General features: G+C 41.5%; 1 protein-coding gene across 1 annotated transcript in view; it reads right to left on the bottom strand.

Moving 5' to 3' along the window:
- Dner (delta/notch like EGF repeat containing) overlaps window positions 1-23,707 on the bottom strand; it is a 304,215-nt gene that overhangs the window by 13,896 nt on the left and 266,612 nt on the right. The window contains exons 9-11 of the mRNA XM_063237180.1: window positions 21,625-21,747; window positions 11,362-11,475; window positions 1,370-1,501 (exon numbers count right to left, since the gene is read on the bottom strand). Of these exons, the coding sequence (XP_063093250.1) occupies window positions 1,370-1,501; window positions 11,362-11,475; window positions 21,625-21,747 (369 nt within the window). The remainder of the gene's footprint in view (window positions 1-1,369; window positions 1,502-11,361; window positions 11,476-21,624; window positions 21,748-23,707) is intronic.

Genomic DNA, 23,707 nt, shown 5'->3' with positions numbered 1-23,707 from the left:
ACATCCTAATTTCCAGAATTTGTGAATATGTTGCCTTCTATGGCATTGCAAGGAACTTTGAAAGTTGATTGAATTGAGGGTCTGGAGAGGAAGAGATTATAATGGTTTATCTGAATGGACCCAATGTTATCACAAGTGAGAAATACGATGAAGTGAGAATTTTAAGCTGACTGTGTTTCTCTTTATTATATCATCCTTGTATGGCTTTTGCTACACTGTCATCAGTAGAAGGAAGTAAAACTTAAATGTTTTGTCTAATACTATATAGTTGTTTTCAAAAAACAATGATGATATTCTGTGTGATCCTGACTTTTCTTATCCATAGTTTCCTACAGATTTATCTTCACAAATGCTATTTTAAAGTTAGAAACAGAGTTTTCTAATCATCCCACTTGAGACACATACTAAGAATTAGACACCCCCTTCCCATCTAGGCCGCTTAGGGGTTGATTTTGTAACAGTTATCACATGGAACAGCATAGAGAGCAGACAGGTGGGGTCAATAAGCAGCCAGATGCACAAGCATATTCTAGATACAGATGAACAGACAGACAATGCTATATGTATTTATTTGCTTCTTTCCAAATGCACACATTTGACAAGTTATTCTTATCTAGTAAGGATTAAAGGGAGCATGAGAGGGACCAGGAAAGAGCACTTATGGAACATCATTCCCTTGAAAAGCAGCATCTGGAATAGGAAGAAGTAATCCTCCAACCAGAAGGGTTGGATTTCATCTGCTCTAATTTAATAATTTCCAAAACAACTGAAAACACTTCTATCTCAATTGCCATTTTCACTTCCATCCTGATGAATAGCTTCTCTGTATCAAATCTTGATTCCAATATTGTCAAACTTCCACAATTCTCCCGTCCTACAACACTGACCTGGAAGGAGCCCAGATGTTTTCCAGCTGTTCTTTTAAGGTCACCCACCCGGGACTTTTCTCTGGGTAATCAATGGAACTTAAGGTATTTCAAGACACTTGGAGACATAAATGTAAAGTGAATTTACATTCTGTGTTGCTTTTTAAAATTTTCAACACCAACGCTCTTAGTTTTTGATATGATTCTAATGCTTTTCTCTTAAGCGCATTTTTTGGCTGCTGGAGTCACAGTGAACTCTGGATGACATCTGAAAATTCCCATCCTCAAGGAGGGCTGGATGCAGATGTGGGAAGGAGTGGGGTGGGGTGGGGGGTGGAGCGGGAGAGGGTAAAATCAAGACATGGCTGTGATCCTGGGGGCACTTCTGGCCTTCACTCCTCATTATCAGTGCATAGAGGTTTTCTGGTCATAGTTGGCACCCTCTTCGTATTGAAAGAAAATGTAATGCTACATACCAATAGCTAAGATGCAGAAGTACTTACGGATTTCACAGTTTGCTCCCACCCAGCCATGAGGGCAGTGGCATGCGTAGCCATTGGGCTGGTCCAAGCAGGTTCCGGCATGATGGCAAGGATTACTGTCACACTCATTTATGTCGATGTCACATTCTTCACCTAGGGAGATGAGGAAAAGGTGTAATGAAATGTCTGGACCCACAGCTTCCATCGCTTCTGTAGCAGAACCCAGATTCTGCTACAGAACCCAGATGGTGGTCACCATCTCCAGCAATGGTGGCCAAGCTATTATTTGAAAAATTACAGAACTCTCAGAAAATTCTAGTCAAGGAATGTTTTACTTAAGTAAAGTTTTAAAAAAGAAGAAGAAAATTACTGGTAAAGACAATCTCTCCTTTAGTCCATTAACTAGTTAATAAAACCTGATTGCCATCTCTGAGCAAACCTTCTGAGGTTGATTAGAAAAGCAAACCTAGGTTCCTGATCTTACAAAAGAAGTCCACTTTATTTTGGATTTTGGCAGCTGCATCTTATTATTTATTTTTCTGAAACTTCAGAAAGCTAAAAAAAAAATCACAGTTTATGATTATTTTGTAACCAAGTATTTGAGTGTGCCAGGCTGGACATTGACTCTTTTTTGGACATAGCTGTCTGCCAAGTTGGAGTCAATAATGAAAATTTACTTCACTTTCCAAAACCTTAAGTCTACCTGGGGAACAAGCAAAAGGTGAATTTGAAAAGCTCAGGGAAAATTCCAGCCCCTTAAAGAGACAGCTATCAAGTATGGTGTTGATCTGCATCTGACAGAATTTTCCCTGGGAAATGATGACCTAAAGGAAGCTCATGTTCACATGGTCACTTCATTCCACCAAAATGAAAGTGACCTTGCCTAACACTTCCAAGCATCCTTACCTACCTCGGAACACCAGTATAAAGTTACAAAACAGAATACAGAGCCAATGTCACTGTGATCCAACATCAATTTATAGAAAGTAGCTTGTTATCAAAAGTTACATGAACAAAAACCAGCTTCAGGTGATTTTATACTCATTACAATGAGCCACTGCAAAACTAATTTGCTTCTTAAATCTAAAGGCATCTCATCAGAGCTGAAGAGGATCCTTCAAATTGAGGCATTCTTTATTAGAAGTTTGAAAATGAGGAAAAGGAATTTTCAAAGTAAGACTTCATTTGGTTAGGTAAATTCAGAAAAGGAGAAAAAACTCTTAGCATTGCTAAAATCATAGACTAAGGACAAAATCAAATATTTGGTGTATTTTCAAAAGACAGTATGTCAGTACATTCAAATAATTCCTTTCAGACTTATTTAGCATTAAATTGCTTTTCTATCTGCTATTGCTTTGCCTCACATTTATAAAACCACCATATGTTACTCACAAACCATTTTGGAGGAGGAATATCACAGTACAATATTTCACATCTGTTTCATATCACACTCTTTGGGTACCTAGCATCTGACTATTTCATTTTAACAGTAAAATCTCTTTAACAAAATGTTTTCTACTTCTAGGTCATACTAGGTTGATTATAATTCAGCAGTGTCTAAGTGAATTTCTTTCTTGCAGTAAATATAGTTGTTTACAACAATACAAAGGACATGAAATTGATTGCTTCTTACCCATTTCAAAGGTTGTCTTTCTATCAATGGGGTAAATCATTCTGAGTGGGAAAGGGCATAGGCTAAACTATGACAGATGGCATTACATGGTAGACTACTTGAAGAGATATATATAAAACAGAATATGCTGAGAAATGCTGAAGGACAAAACCAAAGGCCTTCACAAATATCACAAACATCAGTACAACTTTCCAACTCTTTAGGAAACAAGCTTAACAGAATTTTTTAATAAACAAAAGCTTTATTTAGCTAGTAATATAAACACTGCACCTCTGAAATGAGACACCCTATTACCTGTATAGCAATAGCAACAGAAGTGGCCTGGTTTTTCTTCACCTTTATACAGACCAGAAAACTCAAAAGTCCTACTCCATTCCCTGATGTCCAGTGTCAATATATCACTATTGTCTCATTTCCTAAACTCTGTGCAGTGCAGTTTCAGACTGTCCATTCAATCTATTCAGCCTCTCCTCAGTCCAGAGCTTTTCCAAGCATATTCTAGATACAGAGCAGCCCAATGCACATATCAGAGTATCGGTCATTAAGGGACTATAGTATAGTCAGAAATCTAAAATTCTCTTCTGGATCTCAATGAATTAAAAGGATTGGGTAGAAATAAAGATGACAGGAAAAAGTAGGAGAGACTCTTTCTGTAGACATTTGTCTAAAGTCTAAGATCCATCTTGGGATCCCTATTCCATTCTAATTTTCACCGTCATTGCAGTCCTAGAACTGCACCTGGGATGAAGTGACAATGGTCAGTGATATAAACTCCATGCCATCAGGGGCCCATTTAACTGGCAGCTCTTCATGCCGTGTGTGAGTGCCAACAGAGCCTGGGAACAACCTACAGCTCCCAGAGAGGTCTACAGGCAAGTAGATGGACTGTATACAAGTAAATGCTCCCATATTTCTGGTTTAGCCAGTTCTCCCTCAACTGGCTCTCAGTTTGAGAACTTCCCTATCATCCATGCTGCTGCTAAGAATATGTGACAACTGCTGATAGAAACACTCAAGGGACTTTTCAACCAGAGACTCCAACAGGTGACTGCTATTCCATGCCCTACAATGGCCATGCTTTTTGCCATCCATATCACAAAAGTGTTTGAACATCTATTATAAATTACATAAGACAAAGTTGGCTTCCTTTATATTTCCCCATATTATGTCTTTGCATTTCAACACCCAGATGTTCTATTTCTAAACTACATACAGCTTAGCTTAGTTTATTAGATGAGTTCTTAGTATTGGATATTAGCTAACTTAATAATTTTGTAAGCCTGTTTTGGCCTGAGCTAATACATTCTTTACTTGACTTTTATACTCTTCTTTACTAGCTGAGTTGGGGGGAAATCCCTGTTATTTTTAAATAACATTTGTGAAGAGAATACAAAAAGAAATTTCTACTTGACTGAGGCTGGCAAACAGGGTCTGAATTTTAAATCTTTCACAATTTCTTTTCAGTTTCCTACTTTCTAATAGGCAATATATATAGTAGGTATATTTGGTAGTACTTTACTTATGCAAGTCTACAAGCATACTAATTCATGTGTCTTCCTTGGATAAATTAGAAAATACAAAAGATAAAAAGAAACCCCAAAGTCTTCACTATTAATAAGTCCTTCAGCTAACAGAGTCCACGTGGGCAAATATCAGTGATAATCATTATAATCATAATTATCTAGTATTAAGCATATGCCTCCCATGTGTCAGTCCTGCCAGATGCTTTAGCTATAATTCCTTCACTCTTCACAAGGATTTTATTCCAGATGAAGCAAGTCTAAAAAATTATTTGGAACTTTTTCTATCATACTAAAGTAACTGGAACTTGTCATCCTCCCACTGTAAACAACTAGACAAATGGATGAAATATATGAAAAAAAATACTCTCAAGAACTGGACAATAGACAGTTCATGACTGTGATTGCTTCAAGAGGAGAAATAAAGCAATTTAGCACTGCAATCATCCTGGATTTCCACCTGTGGCCAATTTAGAACACAATGGTCTCGTTGAATGGAGGAGACAAAGATCAGAGTTTGTGGAGGCCAGCGTAATTTGGAGGGAAGACCACTATAGAAGACAGAGGCACTCGTGAAAAAAGCACCAGAAATAAGCTGTCTCACTTGGGCTTGTTGGTGAATACTTTAGGTAAGCTGAAACCCCAGGCGCCTGACAGGCAAAGTGAAAGATGAACAGGCCCCAAAGTCCCAGAGGACTGGGAAGCATTCCATTTCACCCAAGCCAGAGTGTAGACAATTTGATGACTACCCAGGGCATTCAGTGAGGCTACAAAAGGTCACCTCACAGCAATAAGGTCTAACAGCCCCTAGAGTAAAGGCTACTCTAAACTCACACCCCAAAATGTAAAAATTAACCTTGAAAGAATCAAATGGGCTGGCAGGAGAAATTTACCTGCCACAAAGAAAGGCTAGCATGCACACACACACAAAGACAACCAAATAAAATCATTCAACCACTTACCCCACAATGACCAGCATCCAAAAAATGATGTTGGAAAATAAAAAAGAATAAACAGATAGAAATCCTTCTTCCCAATTCAATAATTGTGCAGCCACAATAGATTTTTTTATGTAGCCAAGGCTGGGTTGTATTGGCAGAGAGAAAGATACCTAAATCAATGAAAAAAAAAAACAGAGGATCCAAAACCAATTCAAAGAAATATGACCAACTGATTTTTTTACAAAGCTTCAAAAAAAATTCAATGAAGGAGAGATAGCCTTTTCAAAACACTGAAATTAAGAAATTGTTTAAATAAAGAACCTTTGAGAAACTGTACTTCTACAGGCAAAGAAAAGAAAAAAAACCCACTAAACCCCTAGTTTAAAGATCCTAGGAAAGAAGAAAGTCTATGAAAAGGAATAAAACTCTATAACAAATGTATAAAAGAGTCTCATTACAGGGTGGGAAGGAGAGACTGACCTCGGTGACTTCAGAAGTGAGTGGCACTGGTCAGACTCAATGCAAATGAGCCCTGCGTAATCACTAGGTTCACACTGGTAAAGTTATTCCCACAAGGGAACAAGTTAACAATTTTGGCAATGCATGCATGTGTAGTGGGAATGAGAAGTACATGAAAGGATGTTTCGTGGTAAGAGCTAGATATGTGCTAATGATGTGGGAATTTACAAATAAATAAGGCAGAAGACTAAAATAACCCAGGTGGTGACAGATTAGAGTTGAAGGTCATATTATAATTCATAATCTTACTATATTTACTATGGGTACAGATGGTCACACAGTACAATATTTACAGATAGGTGCATAACCATACTCATAGGCAAATACATGCATGTATGTGTGTGTATCTTCCTCGCTCTGTCAGCTGGGAGCACTTCAAAGCGAAGTCATATTGGGAGCACTGAGGATAGACAGTGCTCAGATCTTTATTTCTAGTATCATTCTCCAACTAGGAACCAGGAGTCCTTGGAGCAATGGATAAAGATTCTGGGGCTGGGGTATGAGATGCATAAGATGAGAATGGAACATCTTATAGTATCAGAAAGTACAAACTGCTAAAAAAGAGAGAGAGAGAGAGAGAGAGAGAGAGAGAAGAGAAGAGAAGAGAAGAGAAGAGAAGAGAAGAGAAGAGAAGAGAAGAGAAGAGAAAAACAAAAGTAACACTCCTCTGCATTAATAGGGCTATGACACTGGAGCCAACCGAAATAACTTCTGGTGGCCAAAGCTGGGACATGTTGAAGGACAAAATAAATTTTAATAGTATTGGATTATAACCCAAAGTATAAAATAAATAAATACCCACAAGTCCATGTTAATATAAATAAAAGACTGGACAAATAAGCAAATGGAGGGGAATAAACAAACCTCTCAGGCAGAAGAATTCTAAATAGTTCTTGTAGGGGAGCTTAACCCTCCAGGATAAACTGCATAAAGTGACTTCCTTCCAAAGACCAAAGTTCAGAAAAGAGAAAAAAGAGAAACAGTACAGTGGGAAAATCTGACCTATACCACTTGAGCTAGGTTGGGAAGGTCAACACCAGAGATTGCAAGTCACATTGATAGTATGTAGCCTTCGGGCGAGGGGAGAAAATGGACAAAAGATAGAAGACCTCTCCCCCCAGGAGGAGACCAAGATGTCAAACAAGCACATACAAAGACGTTCTGCATTGTTTATCATAAGCACAATTCAGTGTGAAACCCTACAAGGCAGCACTACCACCTACCAGAATAGCAACGCCTCAGAGACAAGCACAGACACAAAGTAGTGACTGAAAGGCCAGCAGAACCTAAGGCAGCCGGAGGTCCTGCAGGACCGGTGAGCAGGAGGCTCTCTCTGGGTTTGAGGACAAAAGGAAGCATGTCTTCAAATTCAGCAAGGAAATAATTTCTCTCCACATAGAACATTCAGAGTTTCCTTTCTGGCCTAACAGGGACATGTTTTTGCCCAACTAGAAAAGGTAGAGGGGACACAGCACTGAGTCTTTAGTTAAATAGCAATGATCTCCCTAATTCACTCCACTCTGCCAATTAGGAAGCTCTCCAACACTCAATAGTTGCCCAAAGATGAGGTTTGCTAAGACTCAAATGCAAATGAGTGTGTTTGGTTCCAAGGCAGCAGCCTCAAAGATCAGAGCTACCGTGCATGCTCTAGTTCTCAGGACTGTTCTTTTTAACTGAGGGTAGAGGTGCACACCTGTAATTCCAGCACTTTTGAAGGCTGAGATAGGAGAATTGCTAGTCCGACCTCAGCCTGGATAACTCACCAAGTTAGCAAAACCTCTCAAAATAAAAAATAAAAGTAAAAACAATAATAACAACAAATCCCCAGTTCTGTTAAAAACTGAAAAACATTTAAGACTTTAAAAGACATTTGTCTTTTAAAGGGGAAAAAGTATACTCAAATATCTGGGAAAAATAATCAAGGACAAATAAGATACTTTTACTCTAAGACCTCTCAGACATAAATATTCAAACATCCTTCATGAAACTCCATGTGGCATGTTCCAAGTCCAACATAATTTGGTCACAGAATCCTTTTTCCACAGAGCATCACCTGGGACCAAGGTTCTGTAAAACTCATTAGCAGCACAATTGCCCAAATTACTCCAGCAACCACTCTGTGGTCCTGTGCAGGCTGAAAACCTCCCAGGGCTACAAAGATACAGGCATTAGTCATTTTCAAAGACCAGTTAGAGGGGCATCTGAACTTACTTGGGTGAGTCCTACCACTCTTTGTGACCCAGTGGATGTTGTAAAGAAAAGCCTAGGGGCAGCCTGGCTGGCTGAGTGTGATGGGCACCATGGAGGTGGGGGTGGGCAGTGAGCAGAGGGGACCAGGTAGCTGGCAACAGAGGGAAGAACACTACTGAGGAGACTCTTATATGGACTTCAGGACTCTGGGGAGAAGAGGAACCAGAGCAAAGCTGGAATGGCTGGATGGGCAAAGACTGTTCAGGGCGTCACGATCAGGACAATGAAATGCCAACAGGTGGGGGTAACAAGATGAGATTACCACTGGCTATGGTCTCTGCAGTGTGGAGAGTGGGGGAAAGGTGAGTAAAGGGAAAGGGGTGCAGGAGAGCTTTTGGAGGAACTGCCAGAGGGCAGGCAGGACATGAAGCTAGCCTGCTGCTGATTCTGTCAAGGAAGATGCCTTAAAGAGGTTTTTAGGAGTCCTTGGCAGGTAGATATAGGTAAATAAGAGCAGGACACAGGTGTCAAAATGATTCCCCAGTAGAGAGCTCAGGATGGACTAGCAAACCCAAGGTGGCAGCAATATCATTTGATAAGTTAGTGGATATTTGAAGCAGAAAGGATAAGAGAATCTGTGAGCTTGAAGTGTCTTTGAGACATGCACTTCAGTAGGTAGTTGGCAATTTGCTACATATGCTAGAAAAAAACATATTTTATCTCGCATAAGATTCCAAAGCAAATTTCAAGATTGGATTAAAGTGTATTAAAGTGGATTAAAGATTTAAAAGGACAAAACTAACTCATAATGATTATAATGATACAAGAAGATTTATAATCTTGATAGATTATTGCATAAAAACAAAAAATCGAAAGAAAATATCAAAATCAAATTATGTAAAATTAAATATGACATACGTAAAACAAAATACATATATGTAAAAGGAATGACAGAAAAGGCAAGTGATATATTTATATATTTATAACCTGGCCAGTTTAAATGTAATATACTAAATATGGAGAGCTATTTCAAGTCAAAAATATTAAAAATCAGAATAAATGAACTAGAAGAAAAGCAGACAAAGGGTATGAATAGAGAGTTCATAAAAAGAAAAACGAAAATGACCAAAAAAATTAAGTTTTCAACCTGTCTAGGAATCCAACACCTGCAAATTAAACCACACTACAGTGCCACCATTGCCTACCAGAATGACAATTCTGGAGTATTCGTGTCAAGATATGAAAAAAGCACTCTTGTCACTCTTGGTATAAGTGAATGTCAACCCCAATGTTTGCCTTTATTTTATCCCTGGGAATAATATGGAAATATGAATGTGTTCTGGACCCTGAGTTTACTGAAACTGTACCATAAACAATAACAAGTACACAAAGATAAGCATACACTAATACTCCTTTTAATGTTGTTTATCATGGGCAAAAGTTCTCAATGGTCCAAAAGTCAAATTGCAGAGGGACTTTATAAAAATCATGGCATATCACATAACAGACTACAAAGCAGCCAGTAGAAATGATAAAGCAAAAGGCTATTTCTTAACATCGATTCACATATATTTTAAGTAAAAAACAGATTCCAAAATAGTATGGGCTGGAGCTCCAGTGATGCAATCAGTTAGCGCGAGGTATTTATATAACAAAACAGTACAGGCAGTCTAACTCTTTTTATGTTCAAATATTTATACATACACACTATATATGATATACTATGTACACAGACCTTCAAAATCACTGAGTATCAGAACATTAATAACAATGATTTCGTAGTAGCTCAGTTTTAAGTAGTGGGTTTTTTCTATTGACATATTTTCTAATGCTTCTTCCATGCTTTTTATTACCAGTGGGATAAAAATATCTGGAAAAACTCCAGGATTCTTCCCCAATATTATTTTTTTCCTCCAATGACTGATATATAATAGTGTGTGTGTGTGTGTGTGTGTGTGTGTGTGTGTGTGTGTGTTTATAAGCCATTCAGCAAAACAAAACCATCTGCGAATCATTTTCTGGAATAAGCCTACTTCTCAGTCCCAGGAAAGCCTGAAAGGAAAACACAGGATGTGACACAGATAAATAGGAAGAAGTTCAGAAGTTGCTTCTCCCACATGGTGGCTGCTGGCATCTTCCCCAGGAGCACAAATGAGGCTCCCATGGGATAGATGAGGACCAGGCTGTGCAGAAAGCTTGGGCATAATGGTGGCCTCCGAGGCTGAGCAGGAGTCAGGCTAGCAGAGGAAGGTGCTCTCCATGTGTTTCCTGTCCACTGCTACGGACACTTGAGCCATCAGCCCCTACTGATCTGCAGATCACAGACACCCTGATGCCTTTGCAGGCAGAGCAAAACTCTGAAAACTTAAAACTTTGTTCCACTGTCTAAATTTCAGGATTCCCAGGATCTGTTGGGAAAACCAAGGTTTGAACAGTTTGTACTCCAGTGGTTCAGAGTTCCTTGGAGAATATGATGAAAATTAGAGAACATCCCCTCCACCCAGATATATGACACAGAATTTCTTATCTCTTCTGAAGAGTCACAAAACTCCCTGAAGCTCACAGAGTGCCTCAGAAAGGACCTCATGGCTAGGCTGGATCTCCGATCTAGAGCCAACTCCCTCATTTAGAGTTTAGAAGCCAGCAAGACTCCTGGGGAACCTAGTCCTTGTGTCCCACACTCTCTCCCAGTCCCCTCCTTCCCCCTCAGCAGCAGCATCTGCACCTGCAGTAGCCACAGACCTGGGTGTCTCCCCTGACATTCCACTGCCACTAATTTGCTTCAGCTTTTAAAATCTTGTTACTTTCATATGGTTCAATAAAAATAAATGTGGGAACTGCATGCAGTTCCTGTAGGAGACACATAGGATTCTTGCTGTGCCCTCTGCCCTGCTTTAAGTCTCAGGGATGTTACACTCTTTCAGTGCACAAGCACATTTCTGGGTGCCCATGCAGTGGTTCACTTCTCATATTTCCCATTGCTCTAGGGACATGCAGTGATGCCAAGTCTCAGCAAATCCCAGTGCCAAAGGCTGATTGCAGATGTGTCTCAATGACAACACAGCCACTGTTTTACGATAAACCTTCACCCGAACAATGCTTCAGAATTCCTATTTTACAATCATTTGTGCTAAGAGATTTGGGATTTTTGTGCTCTGCAATCTCAGGGACCTATGGTAAGTTTGCAAACTCAGCTTATGGGTCACTTGCCTGTGAAGCCCGGTGCGCAGACACAGGTGCCGTTCAGGCTTTCACTGTCACAGGCACCTCCATTCAGGCAGCTGACATTGGCACAGGGATCCTTGTACGATTCACAGTGTACTCCTGCAGGGAGACAGAGGAAAGAGGGTGACTCATTGGAGAATCGCCAGTTCCTGTATCCTTTGAAAGCGAAGCAGTTGAACATCCTTGGGACAGTGTGGAAGCAGACTGCTGGCGTGTGTATGTGTCTGTGTGTGTGTGTGTGTGTGTGTGTGTGCACGCGCATGTACCTATGCACATACCCACTCCTGACCTTAGACAGCTGTAATAACATACGTGGGAGAAAATTACAAATTCAATCCCTGTCCATAGGGCCTATTATAAAGTCTTTTGTTTCTATTTTCTCCAACTGTACATCCCAAAGCCTAGGGCAGGAAAAGCTAAAAACCTGAATGATAAAATTTGCCAATGGAAAACGCTAAGTTTCCAAAAGAAACATAAAATAACTAGACAGCCTTAATAAAATGTCAGGGTGATGGATAACAGCATCGTGAAGGTGAGGAGTTGAAGTCAGCTCGGTCAGTGAGTCCCACTGCTGCTCAGACACCTGCAGGAGAGACACCACTGCATGCTTGCTTTTCACCCTCCAAGGCCTCATCAGATCACCACACAGATCGCTCAGCACACACCATGTGTGGGCCAGCTCTGGACTTTAGTTCTGTACAGCACCGTGAGACAATTAGCCCAGTTCCCCCATTTTACAGATGAGGAAACTAAGGAAAGAATCTAAGATTGCAAGGTCAGCAAGGGGAAACGCCTGGGTTTGTGTTTCCGGCAATCCAAGCTATAGAGTCTCTGCTTGCTGAATGATTTACCTCAAACCAGCGATGAAACTACCCAGAACTCTGTAGAGCTCAGCACCCACTTCACAAAAAGGAACATTTAAAAACTATAAAGACAGAAAGCTTTCCATTAGTGTAAAAATGAACACAGTATGTATGTATGTGCATGTGTGTATTTGTATTTATTTGGCAGTACTGGGGGTTGAACCCAGGACCTCATACATGCTGGACAAGTACACTACCTTGGAGCTACATCCCAATCATTTTGAGACAGGGTCATGCTAGATTGTCCAAGCTGCCCTCAAAGCCAATGTTACTTGTGAATTGGGTTATCAGCTGGTATTACACCATGGAGTACAAGATAGAGAAGTGGCTTCATCTGTCTGTCTCTCTGTTTCTGTCTCTGTCTCTGTCTCCCTCTCCCTCTCCCTCTCTGTCTTTTTCTCTTCCTTTCTCTCTCATGCCATGTCCCTTAGAAAGGAAGATAAACTACATTCTAATCTGTAAAAGAATGTAAATATGGATTTGCCCATCCTTCAAGAAAAATAAATATACAGCAAATAATAACTGAACGGCATTTATTTAATTTGTTCTCCACTTCATTACTTAACTCATCATGTGCAGATGACTGCCACACCCAGTGACTCACACAGGCACTGAACATATCCTTGCTGAGCTCTTCTTTCCTTTCCCTGTCAAGGTCTTAAGAAGCAGGGCTTACAAAAGAGGAAAAGAAAACAGAAACAGAACGCCTAGCTGTATTCATGCTTCGACTTGAGTCAAGCATTTTAGAAGAGAAGGCCTTAAACTTCTTTTTATCTTTTGACCATCATAACTAAGCCATCAGCAAGTTTCTGCTACATATTTTTCTAAAGTATCTTTTAGATATTTCCTTTCTTCCTAATGCAGCTATCCTGATCCCAGCATCTCAGATCTGGTGGGACCTAGATTCTCACTACCTCATTCTTGTTTCCTCTTCCATCTCTAGGACTTGAAGGAAGCTTCCTGACATGATAATATCAAAGACCAAATTCAAGATTAGCTCAAATTTGGTCATTCTTTTTACCCCAGTGTATGTGACTTCTTCTCCCAGAAGTTTTTGTTTCTATCTTCTCACTGATTCCCAAGTAGCATGTGCTTAGCTGAGACAATAGAATGTAAAAAGATACGATCTATTTCAAAATATTTATCCAAAAACAAAGAATCATATCTTTACAAGTTTTCATGAGGTTGATCAATGGGCACCAGGATACTAAGCAGATTTTTTACTATAATGAGAAATACACCTACCACCAAAGTTCAGAGATTCCTGAAACCATTTTTTTAAATCCAATAACCTAAAGTAGGAGCAGGCAGATAATCTTCACTGAGTTTCTCATAACACACTAGCCAGTTGAGCCAGTATAATGTAGCAGATTACCATATTCACATTTTTCAAATCAAGCTAAAAAAAGCAAATTCTAGGTCAATTATTTAAGCATCTCACTTTAAAATCTTCAATCAAATAGATTAGATGAAAATGCTCAGGATGATATGCAATTTCAAACTTTTGGTCAGGTTTCTATTTTTGCAATAATTTTATCCCATTATTTCTCCTTTAACAAAAATAAAACATTAGTCATTTGAGCATCCATTAAGAGTTTTCTGGCAGGAAGACTGGCCACAAGCGTATCTTCACAGAAACAGAATTACTATGAATCAAGATGGTCTTACAAATCCCCAGTGAGCACATGGGTTGCTCCTACTTCTATATTCTAAGTTTTGGAGGAGATAGATATAGATATATAGATACATAGATAGATAGAGGTCATCTGGTTCTGTTGGTCATTGGAGCCAAACAACTGTGAGCTAGAAACTTTAAATACAGAGAACAACCAGTCCCAGGCATTAGCGATGTACCTAGGATGCCTCCAGTCAAGCCCTCTGTAGTGGACTGGTAACTGGTGGTCAACTAAAACACCTGCTGAACTAAATCAGTGTGGCGCTGAGCATGGATGACTCATCTAGGAAAGTTGCCAGTATAAAAAAGAGACATGGAGAAGAAGAGCATAGCATTATGGGTTCCCCTAAGTGTTGTTGTTTGGAGCCATTGGTTTTTCTGGAGGAGCTTTTCACGCTGGCTCCCTTGATATGAATTCAGATGTTATCATCAGAGGAGCTCAGGACCTTGCTGTTACTGAGAGAGTGACCGCAGTTCACTTTGGGAGAGCTTCGATCCTTACTGGATCCAGAGGAAGAGGCATGTTCTGTTTAATATCCAGAGAAGCTTGTCATGCTAGCTTCCTGATACGTATTCAGTTGTTCTCATCATCAAAGAAGTGTAGGACCTCACTGTCACTGAGGATGGCTGTGAAGCTTTTCAGGGGGAACTCTGGTCTTTATTTTGAGCATTGCCTCTTGGCTCCAGTACAGATTCCTCAGCCTATTGGCATGTGAAATCCTTCACCCCGCTGGCACAGACATTTTAGCTTCCACCGCTGACCTTTGGGCCTACCGAGCACAGATCCATAGAACAGACTTACATGAGCCATTCTTGTGGGGTACAGGGCTCCAACTGGACTTGTGGCAGCCACTGTCATGGGCTCCAGGTCTTCACTGGACTCATGCAGGACACTGCTGTGGGATCTAACTCCTCAGCTGGATTTTCTAGGTCTTTAGTGTGTGGACAGTTGTATTTAACTCTGGGTGACCACCATAAAATAATATTATAAATTCTGAGTCTTGTATGTAATTGCTCTCCTTGCAGCCCCTGACTACAACACCCTCTTCCAGGCCTCTGTTCCTGTGCTCCTCGTCATTCCCTGGGGATCCCAGGCACTTGCCTAGCACCATTGCAGGAATGCTGCTTCCCCTGACATAGGTGCCTTCCTTCACTGTCTTCTCCAACCCACACTGCCTTTGGCAGCTTTGAATTCATCTGTCAAGTCCCCAAGGCACATGCACCTCATTGGAGAACTGAAACTTTCCCTGAACAGATCAGGTTCTGCCCCTGCATGTTATGAGCAGGTTGCTGTCCTGTTGCTACAGAGTTTACTGTGCCAGGTCACAATCTACCTGTTCTCCTGTCTGCTTCTGCTACAAGTCTCCAGGACCTGCAGGGCAGAGGCCACGTCTCAATACATGGAAGGAATGAGGGCTGTAATACCAGAACCCAGTCCTTTCCAACGCGATGACAGGTGCCAGTGTACTTTGGCTGACACACAGGTGAGACTGCCAGTGTGAAGTGAGACGCCGTTCCAGATTCCAAATGTGCCTCAGAAGTGACTTGTTTCGTCAGGGAACATGAGGCCCACACTTCAGACTGAGCCCATGGAGTGACACGCATCATCCCACGGCCAAAGCCATAGCACGCACAATTACGAAACTTGCGTTTAGTCTCGAGCAAAAATAAACTGTAGTTCAGTCAAAACTAACAAAAATTCATACTTTTCATATTAAGGGATGGAGAAGTAAGAAGTTTCTGAAAAGATGTGTCATCCAACAGGGCTCTTATAGAAGTCGATTTTAGAATTAAAATGCACAAGAATTCAAAAAGAGTTACATCAATTATAATGCTTTGTTGTTCTCACACACTGAGTCACAGTTAGTCTTTGAAAACTAAAAATGACTGTTTTATCTTCAAGAAAAATAAGCTTGGTAAAGGAAATGTATGGGAACTGGGCTCTGTACTTAAAATTTGCTTTGGGATATCGTCTTGTTGTATTCAGATTAGCTTTCTCCATGAAAAATTTCCGGTATTCCAACTGTGACACAGCTCCACAGTTTCCAGACCATCTCAGAAGTTAATCAACATCTTAATGTCGGTCTTACTCTTCCTCTTTTGGCCAGCCTCGGCCTGCTCTTCTGGGAGAATAAGAGCTTAAAGAAGAAAGGAATCCTGTCACACTCATTTTTATATCTATCACAGTACGGGAGAAGGGACGAGCCACTCAAAACACCCAGAAATTCTCCATCCCTGCTTAACCAGAACCTAGCAAAGGCAATGATTACAGCCACCAAAGAAAGCGTTCTCTCCCTTTTGGCCGTCAATTTACTTGTACAGGCACTTAAAAATAAACAAATAGGTGCCTGTGATCAAACCTAAAACCCAGTGATCTTTTGTCTGGGTCACTGCCACCCACAATTCAAAAATTATGAAAATTATATGAACATAGGGTTCATTCCAGAATTATTTATAGTAGCCCCATATTAGACACAATCAGTAAAACCATAAGTCTGCATAACAAAGGCAGTAGATAATATTTCCATAGGAGCATTACAAACCCATTTATATATTCTTAATAATACATGAATCAAATGTAAGATCATACTAAGTGTGGGCACAACAACAAATTTTTTGTAGCTTTATTCAATTATAACTATAAAACATTAAAAATGAAAACTGCACAAATTGTTATTGCTCATGTTATGTGGTATAAGTACAAACAAACTTAAGTTTTTTCTAAATGTTTTACTATTTTTCATAATTAAAGTTGAAATGTTTCCTTTCTAAGCTTTGCCTCCAAAAACGTAAAGCAAGTATATAATTGATCATTTAATTTGTTCTTCTAGATATCAAACTAACACAACTGTGAGGCTGTACCTTGATTTGTGAACAGTCTGAGTTGTGAACTAACTTGCACTTACTTTGAAGAATGCACCAGTCTTTTGGTGTGACTAAACGGACTTTCTTTGAGGCCATTAGTGCATTTTGCTTTCTAACAATGTCTTCATCCACAGTGGAAACCTACGTCTCAGGAAATGCTGGAGCTAGCTTCCTTTACTTAAGTGCTGTGTTAAACAGTAGTTTTAATCTAGCTAAACATAGCTATTGTGCATTTGCTTTATGCAAATCCCCTTACTTACAGCATCAGAGAATTAAAAGAAAAATAAGAGGTACAGTGACTGCCTTGGGCAATTAGGATACAGCTCAGGGAAGAGTAAGGTCTGAATCTAGACAGCACTCGATACAAGGCTTGACAGACTCATCACCGCAAATACAAAGAAACTACTGGAAAAGGGCAAGTCACATCTGTTTGGGATCAACATTTCAGAGACCATTAAATATAGGTACATAAGTAAGAGTGGTGAGGGCAAAGACGAGGGTGAGGGGAAAAGCCCATGAAGGCAACTGCGAGGCCCAGCAGGCGGCACAGTGTCCAGGAAGCAACAATTCAAGGAGGAAGAACAGGGAGAGAAGAACCAGGGGGGCAGGAGACATGCAGGGGGGCCCCAGGGACGGCAGAGTCAAGGGGCAGGAACCCTGAGTTGAGAGAAAAGGAAAGGATCCTGGATGCCAGGAGACGGCTTGCAGTCTTTCACCAGGGGTTTCCCTGGAATGCATCTGTGAACCAGCAGGACAGAGCCCACTAAAGAGGATTCACAAAAGAATACAAAGTAAGGAAATCCGGCAGGTCTCATCTGCACCAACTCCTGAGAGACTTGGTAGAAACAAAAAAAAAAGGAAAAAAATATTTCAAGCAAGCAGAGGACAAAATTAGAGAATTTCATTCCATGATTACTATGTATATAGGATTTACATAGAAATTTAAGAACATCGTTTTCTGTTTTTATATCACCTCCTTAAGTTGACTTCTGAGTTTAAAAGTCAGCACTCTCCTCTTCCTCTTCCTCTGCCAGATGCCTTCCTGATTTAATTCTTATGTCATAAGAACACTTTTTAAAACAATGTGTGTGTGTGTGTGTGTGTGTGTGACTGGACACTGAACACCAAGCCTTCATACTGAGATACACAGCCTAAATCCCCAGATGATTTTGCTTTGTTTTGCTTTGCTTCTTACTGTCTTCTTTTTACTTCTTCTTCCTCTTTCTCTTCTTCTTCCTTCTTCTTCAAGTAAGGTCTCACTAAGTAAGTTTCACAGGCTGTGCTTCATCTTGAAATCTTCCTTTCTCAGCCTCCCAGAGTGCTGGGATTACAGGATAGCGTGATCATGTGAGGACACTGCTTAGAGCAACACTCTTAGAGAGGGTACTCGGTGTTATGCTCTGTCTCCTGGCCTGGGCAGCCCTATCTCTCTTTTGCCCGTAAGTACAGCTGGTGCTTCACTCAAGGCCTCTTTCCTTTGGCGTCTGAAGTCCTGTTCCACTATTATTCACCTTCCCTACAGAGCAACAGCGCAGAGCTGGTTTCACTCTTTCCTTCTGTGTGTACCTTGCACACCCTCTCAGAACCTTATAAAAATCTGTCTGTACCCCAGGACGTAGAAATTTTATGAGGGAATCTCAAATTGTGGGTGATCATCACGAGTACGCTGAGAGCCCTGGCGCCTGAGGTTGGGCTGTCCTCAGCTAACAGACCTCTTCAGGCCGGCTCTGGTTTCGAGTCCACGTGCTCCTTCCTCCTCCACAGCACCCTCACTGCCCCGGAAAAGAAACAGGCCTCCTGGATCTTTCCTCCATGTTTCCTAGCTTTCCACTCATGCTTTCCACTTCCTCCTTTTTTGTGTCTATCACAAAATAGTTCCTCTTTTGCTCTTCCAGATGGCAATTTAATTTTGAACAGTATACACGACTCACTTCACTTCCTCTTGAGTGTTCAGAGACTCAATTTAAATTTTAGGGTTTTTTTTCTTTGTACTCTATTTGTGAGCAGCTAGTGCAGGTCCCTGTCCTGGCTGAGCTGGAGGGTGGAGCCTCCACAGATGGAGGACACTGGGGGTCTCCCATCTGGCACTAGATGGGCCAACCAATTAGATCCTGTCTGCTAAGGTTTGAGGTAGAGAGACTTCTCCCAGCTGGAATCCTCAGGGCTTTCTGAATGTGAGCAGGACAACATTATTCTCTCTCTACCATGCAGTATCAAAGGATGAGCTCAGCTCAACTCTAACAGGGACCAGCCTCTGTGAGGCCAGGAGACATATCTGCCCTGTGTGCACTGAGCCCTGGCCTCCCGCCCCAGCCCTTCATCCCCTACTCCTAGATAGCATAAGTGAAAGCCTCCAGGCACCTGCCCATCCTCTCAGAAGTGTTTGAGATCCCCTCCTGGACACTCTTATCTTCTCAAGTCAGCGTTGCCAGAGTCCGGAGGGATCGGGGATGTTGTAGGTAGACTCTAGCTGCCATCTTCCAGAATCTTCACCTTCTTAGAGTAAGAGATGCATAAACATATTTATGGGGTGAAGGAAAGGAACAAGGAGTTCAAGGTTGAAGAGGTGCAGACAGAAATGCTAGAGAAAGTTCCTGGAAAGATGGGAGGGGCAGAATTTATAGCATATAGGAAAAGACTAACATTTAGCCAGATGAGTAGCACGTGATCAGCTGAAATGGGACAGAAGAAAGGTTTAGTGGTTATAATTCCAGCTAAGTTTATAGGGTGAACATTGTGATGGACCAGCACATTACCTAAGAACTTACCAGAAATTTGAATTCTTGGATCCCACCCCAGCCCAGTGAGTTAGAAGCTGTGAGGGTGAAGCCAGGATCTTTATCCTCACAAACCCAAAGAACATTTGAGGTAAGAACCACCACTATGAAGGTCTGGGCAAATCAGAGCAATCCAAAGATTTTACACATTATAACACGCTTTTATCCAATGAATATAAAGTCATTTATATGGTAGGACCGAGTAGCTCAATATGGAGCTTGGAGGAAGCGGCAAAAAATTTTGGAACACCCAAGAGAAAAAATGGAAAAAAATGCAAGACCCATGGCTGTAATCTCAGCATTTTCAGAGCCTGGGACAGGAGAACAGCAAGTTTGAGCCCATCCTGGGGGACTTAGCAAAAACTCTGTCTCAAAATAAAAAATAAAATCTAGCCTTCAATTCCAAAGCCATATAAAAAGTTAGGATTATAATCTAGGGATGTGCATTACATACCACTATATTTTTTATTACTTAACAATGATAACAAGAACAAAACCACAAAGATAGGGACTGGAGGTTTAGCTCAGTGGCATAAGCGCCTGCCTTGCAAGCAGGCAGTCGTGAGTTCGATCCCCGGTACCGATAAAAAGGAAAAAGACAAAAAACAAAACAAACAAATAAAAAAACCCCACAAAGATAGAAAAGTCAGGAGTGCATTCAGAACACAGCTTGTTAATGACTTTGTCACCTATAAAGATGAAATCTACTTCATAACCTTCTACCACACACTAAAGGATTTCAGCAGATCTAAATTTTGAAGCACGTTCTCCGCACTAACTCTTCTACTGAAGAAACACAAAACCTTGGTAAGCGTCACGGTCTTTGCTTAACAGAGAGAATAAAGATTCTTCAGCTTAAGAAATCTGTCCTGGCTCCTGGGCAGCGCCGAGCATGGTTAGGAGAGTGACTGAGGCCCCTGACTCTCATCACCCTCGTTCTTCTTTCCACAACTGAATGCAGTCTTATTTCTGTGCTCTGCCCAATTTCAAACTGAAAGCCATCAGGATGAAGCCAGTGTGCCTGCCTTTGTGCCTCTGAGGACGTAGGTGGCACTGGGTTCTGGAAGAGCACCACGCTCTAAAAGAAGCACCAAACCCGCCAAGTGCAGAGCCAGGGCCCAGCTCCAGCCCTTCCACCCCCGAGGCTCCGGCGAGTTCTTCAGGGCATCTGTAAGTCTGAGGTGGAGACACACCAAGAGAAGCAACACTGATCACAATGCAAAGTCCCCAGGCAGTTGGAAGGCATCAAGTGAACAGCGATGGGAATGAAAGGTTAAGCCAAACAGCTATTACAAGAATCTAAGGGCAGGCCTGGTGTCATGTGAGAGAGGTGCACGCAACAACTAACAAGCAGGCTCTCCTGGCACACATCACTGGCCGGGGTGTCTGGACTTCAGAGTGGCCACACCGTCCACGAATCATGGCTGGAGGCCAATGCAGAGGCAGGGACAAGGCTTTGGGAACCGAGCTGGCCAGGTTCCTGAGGGACACCGTCACCAGCCGCCCCACAGGGTGTTAGAAGAATCCGATGAGTTAATGCACATAAGGGTCTCAGAACATGCCCACATGTAATAAACACCCCATCAATGGCAGCTGTTTTTCCAAAGTGACATTGACAGGCATCCACTCAAAGGAACTAACATTTCCCTCCCGACTGATTCATTCAGTGAGAACTAACTTATTCGCCCATATATGAGACTCCACCTGTCCTTGGCCAGCAAGTACAGCACTGGCTCTGCACAGCCAGCCTTCCAGGGGTCCCCTCTCTCCGCACTGTGCAAGCCTCCTGCATTCCCCTCCCGGAGCACCTCAGTGTTGCTTTGTTGGTCCCAGCTTTTTATATATTCAACAGAAAGGAGAGCAGGAGAGGGCAGGAGAGACGATCTTCAGTGTAACGCCCGGGGGTGAGAACGGCAAACTGCTCTCCCTGGACGCATAAATCAATCTTCCAGTTCTCAACATTCAATTTTTTTACTCTAAACAAATTCACACTCCAATTAGAGGCCTGTGCATTAAAGCTGGGAAATCGACCGGGTCAGAGCCACCCCGATCAGAGAGCAGTGCTCACCTTTGTAGTCTGCCAGGCACACACACTCATAGCCATTCACCAGGTCCCGGCAGGTGGCTGCATTGAGGCAGGGGGCGGAGAGGCACTCGTTGTACTCCTCCTCACAGTACAGGCCGTGGTAACCTGAGGGACGGAGAGAAAGCCCTGCAGTCAGAAGGGTCAAACTCGCTGAGCCCACAGCCGGCCAGCCTGCAAGGGAGGTGACAGGATGTCCACTGGGAAGGACGCAGACACGTGTGATCTCAGGAGCTGAGTGCCTGGGGGATCTGACACATGAATTTGTGGAAAGGCTATGGGGACAAGGCCTGGTCCTATCACACAATCCTACGTGTGGAAGAAGCAATCCTGCCACATGGAATGATCACAGCACTGTGTCGAGGGGCTCCCGTGTGGCAAGAGAGGGCCACTGAGTTTGTCACCTGCAGCCTTAGGGGACTGAGGTTTATAGCAGTGGAGTGATAAACAGGTCATCTGAAGGCCCACAGCCACATGTGTGGTCCATGTCAATCAGAAAAACATATTTAATGAAAGAGAGTATTACCAGAAGAGTAAAGCTCAATTCGTTTCCTTTGTTTCTCAAGAGAAAATTAGTTTAAAGGGCTTAACTGCAATTCCTAATGAAACGTGGGTTTGTTCTATTACTGGCGCAAATATATGATTTTATAATTATAACATTTCAAGCTGTACTTTAATTTGTTAATGATTAAAAGCATGATGAAACTGAAGAAAAAAGAAACCAGCAATTGTGTTTTTTTAAGATAGCTTTTACTCTCCTGTTTGCAAAGCAGGTGTTTATTCTAAAAGAAGAGAGGACAACATTCTTTGAGATTTATTCCTGACTGTTACGCTGTTTGCAACTTTCAAAAACATGTGTTGTTGCCAATTTGCAGTGAAACCAGGCCATTTTTGTCTGGCCCTGTCCAAACAATGAGAAACATGTGCGTGCTTTCACAAATCACTCTGCGTCTCTCAGTCCTGAATGTAGATAAGCAGGAAAAATAAACCTTTGCACAAATGGGAATTAGCAGTATGCGTTTTCTCCAGCCTTTCCAGCCCTCAATCTCAGAAAGTCCCATTAGAACATGCTAATGTGTGGAACTGTTTTGTTTCCCGCACCACAACAAAAGTAGGTTAAGCTCATATTTGCATTATTAACAGAGCACTTTCCAAGCACACTGCCATTTCGGTTATTTCTGAGCTGCTTTCCAAATTTAGGCAGGGTTAATGTCCCATTTGAGGAGACCTTGACCTACCTAAGACAAACATACTGTCACTTTCAATTCTTCTGTCCTACCCTATATTTTTAATTTTAGGGAAATGTGTCCTATTTCATTCTATCAGAGAGCCTCAGTTTATGAACTTAATTTGTTTTACAATTTGAGGGAAGATGGCTGTGTTTGCATTTGTGTTTGTGTTTGTGTAGGCTAGATGATAGTGGTCACGTTGATTACCCGATGTGGAGTTTGTGAACATTTTGCCATATGCTTTTCTTTGTGAATTGAATTGTTTGCAAACAGAAGCATTCGTGAACCAAGATATTACTGTATAGTTTTGGATCATCTAGATAAAGGTTCTCAACTAACAGTGACTTCGTCCACTAGGATATTTGGCAATGTTTAGAGACATTTTTGGTTATAACAAGTAGTGTGGGTGGATAGGAAAGGCTGCTGTAGGTCAGGGTCAGCGAATGTAGCCCACAGGCCATACCCTTCCCAGCCTGCTCTTGCCAGTAACGTCCTATAAGACAGGCCATGCCCACCCACTTCCTCACTATTGTCTATGGTTGCTTCCATGCCACACCAGATGGCTGAACTGTTGTGCCAAAGACTGTATGGCTTGCAAAGCCTAGATATTTACTGCCTGGTCCTTAACAGAACTGATTTCTTGACTCCTGAGCTAGACTCCATGGAATGTTTCCTTTCACCAGAGTTTTGGATATTAACACCTTATCAAACATATGGTTTGTAAATGTTCCCTCCCATTCTGCAGGTGACCTTTAATATGATTGTTTCCTTTCTCTACATAAGATTTTAAGTTTGATGGCCCTTGTCTATTTTTACATTTTTTGCTTGTGCTTTTGATA

Source organism: Cavia porcellus, unplaced genomic scaffold, assembly GCF_034190915.1.
Source record: "Cavia porcellus strain 051 isolate PalLab524CR breed Dunkin Hartley unplaced genomic scaffold, mCavPor4.1 scaffold_26, whole genome shotgun sequence".
Taxonomy (NCBI): domain Eukaryota; kingdom Metazoa; phylum Chordata; class Mammalia; order Rodentia; family Caviidae; genus Cavia; species Cavia porcellus.
This window is presented reverse-complemented; position numbering and strand designations above follow the sequence as displayed.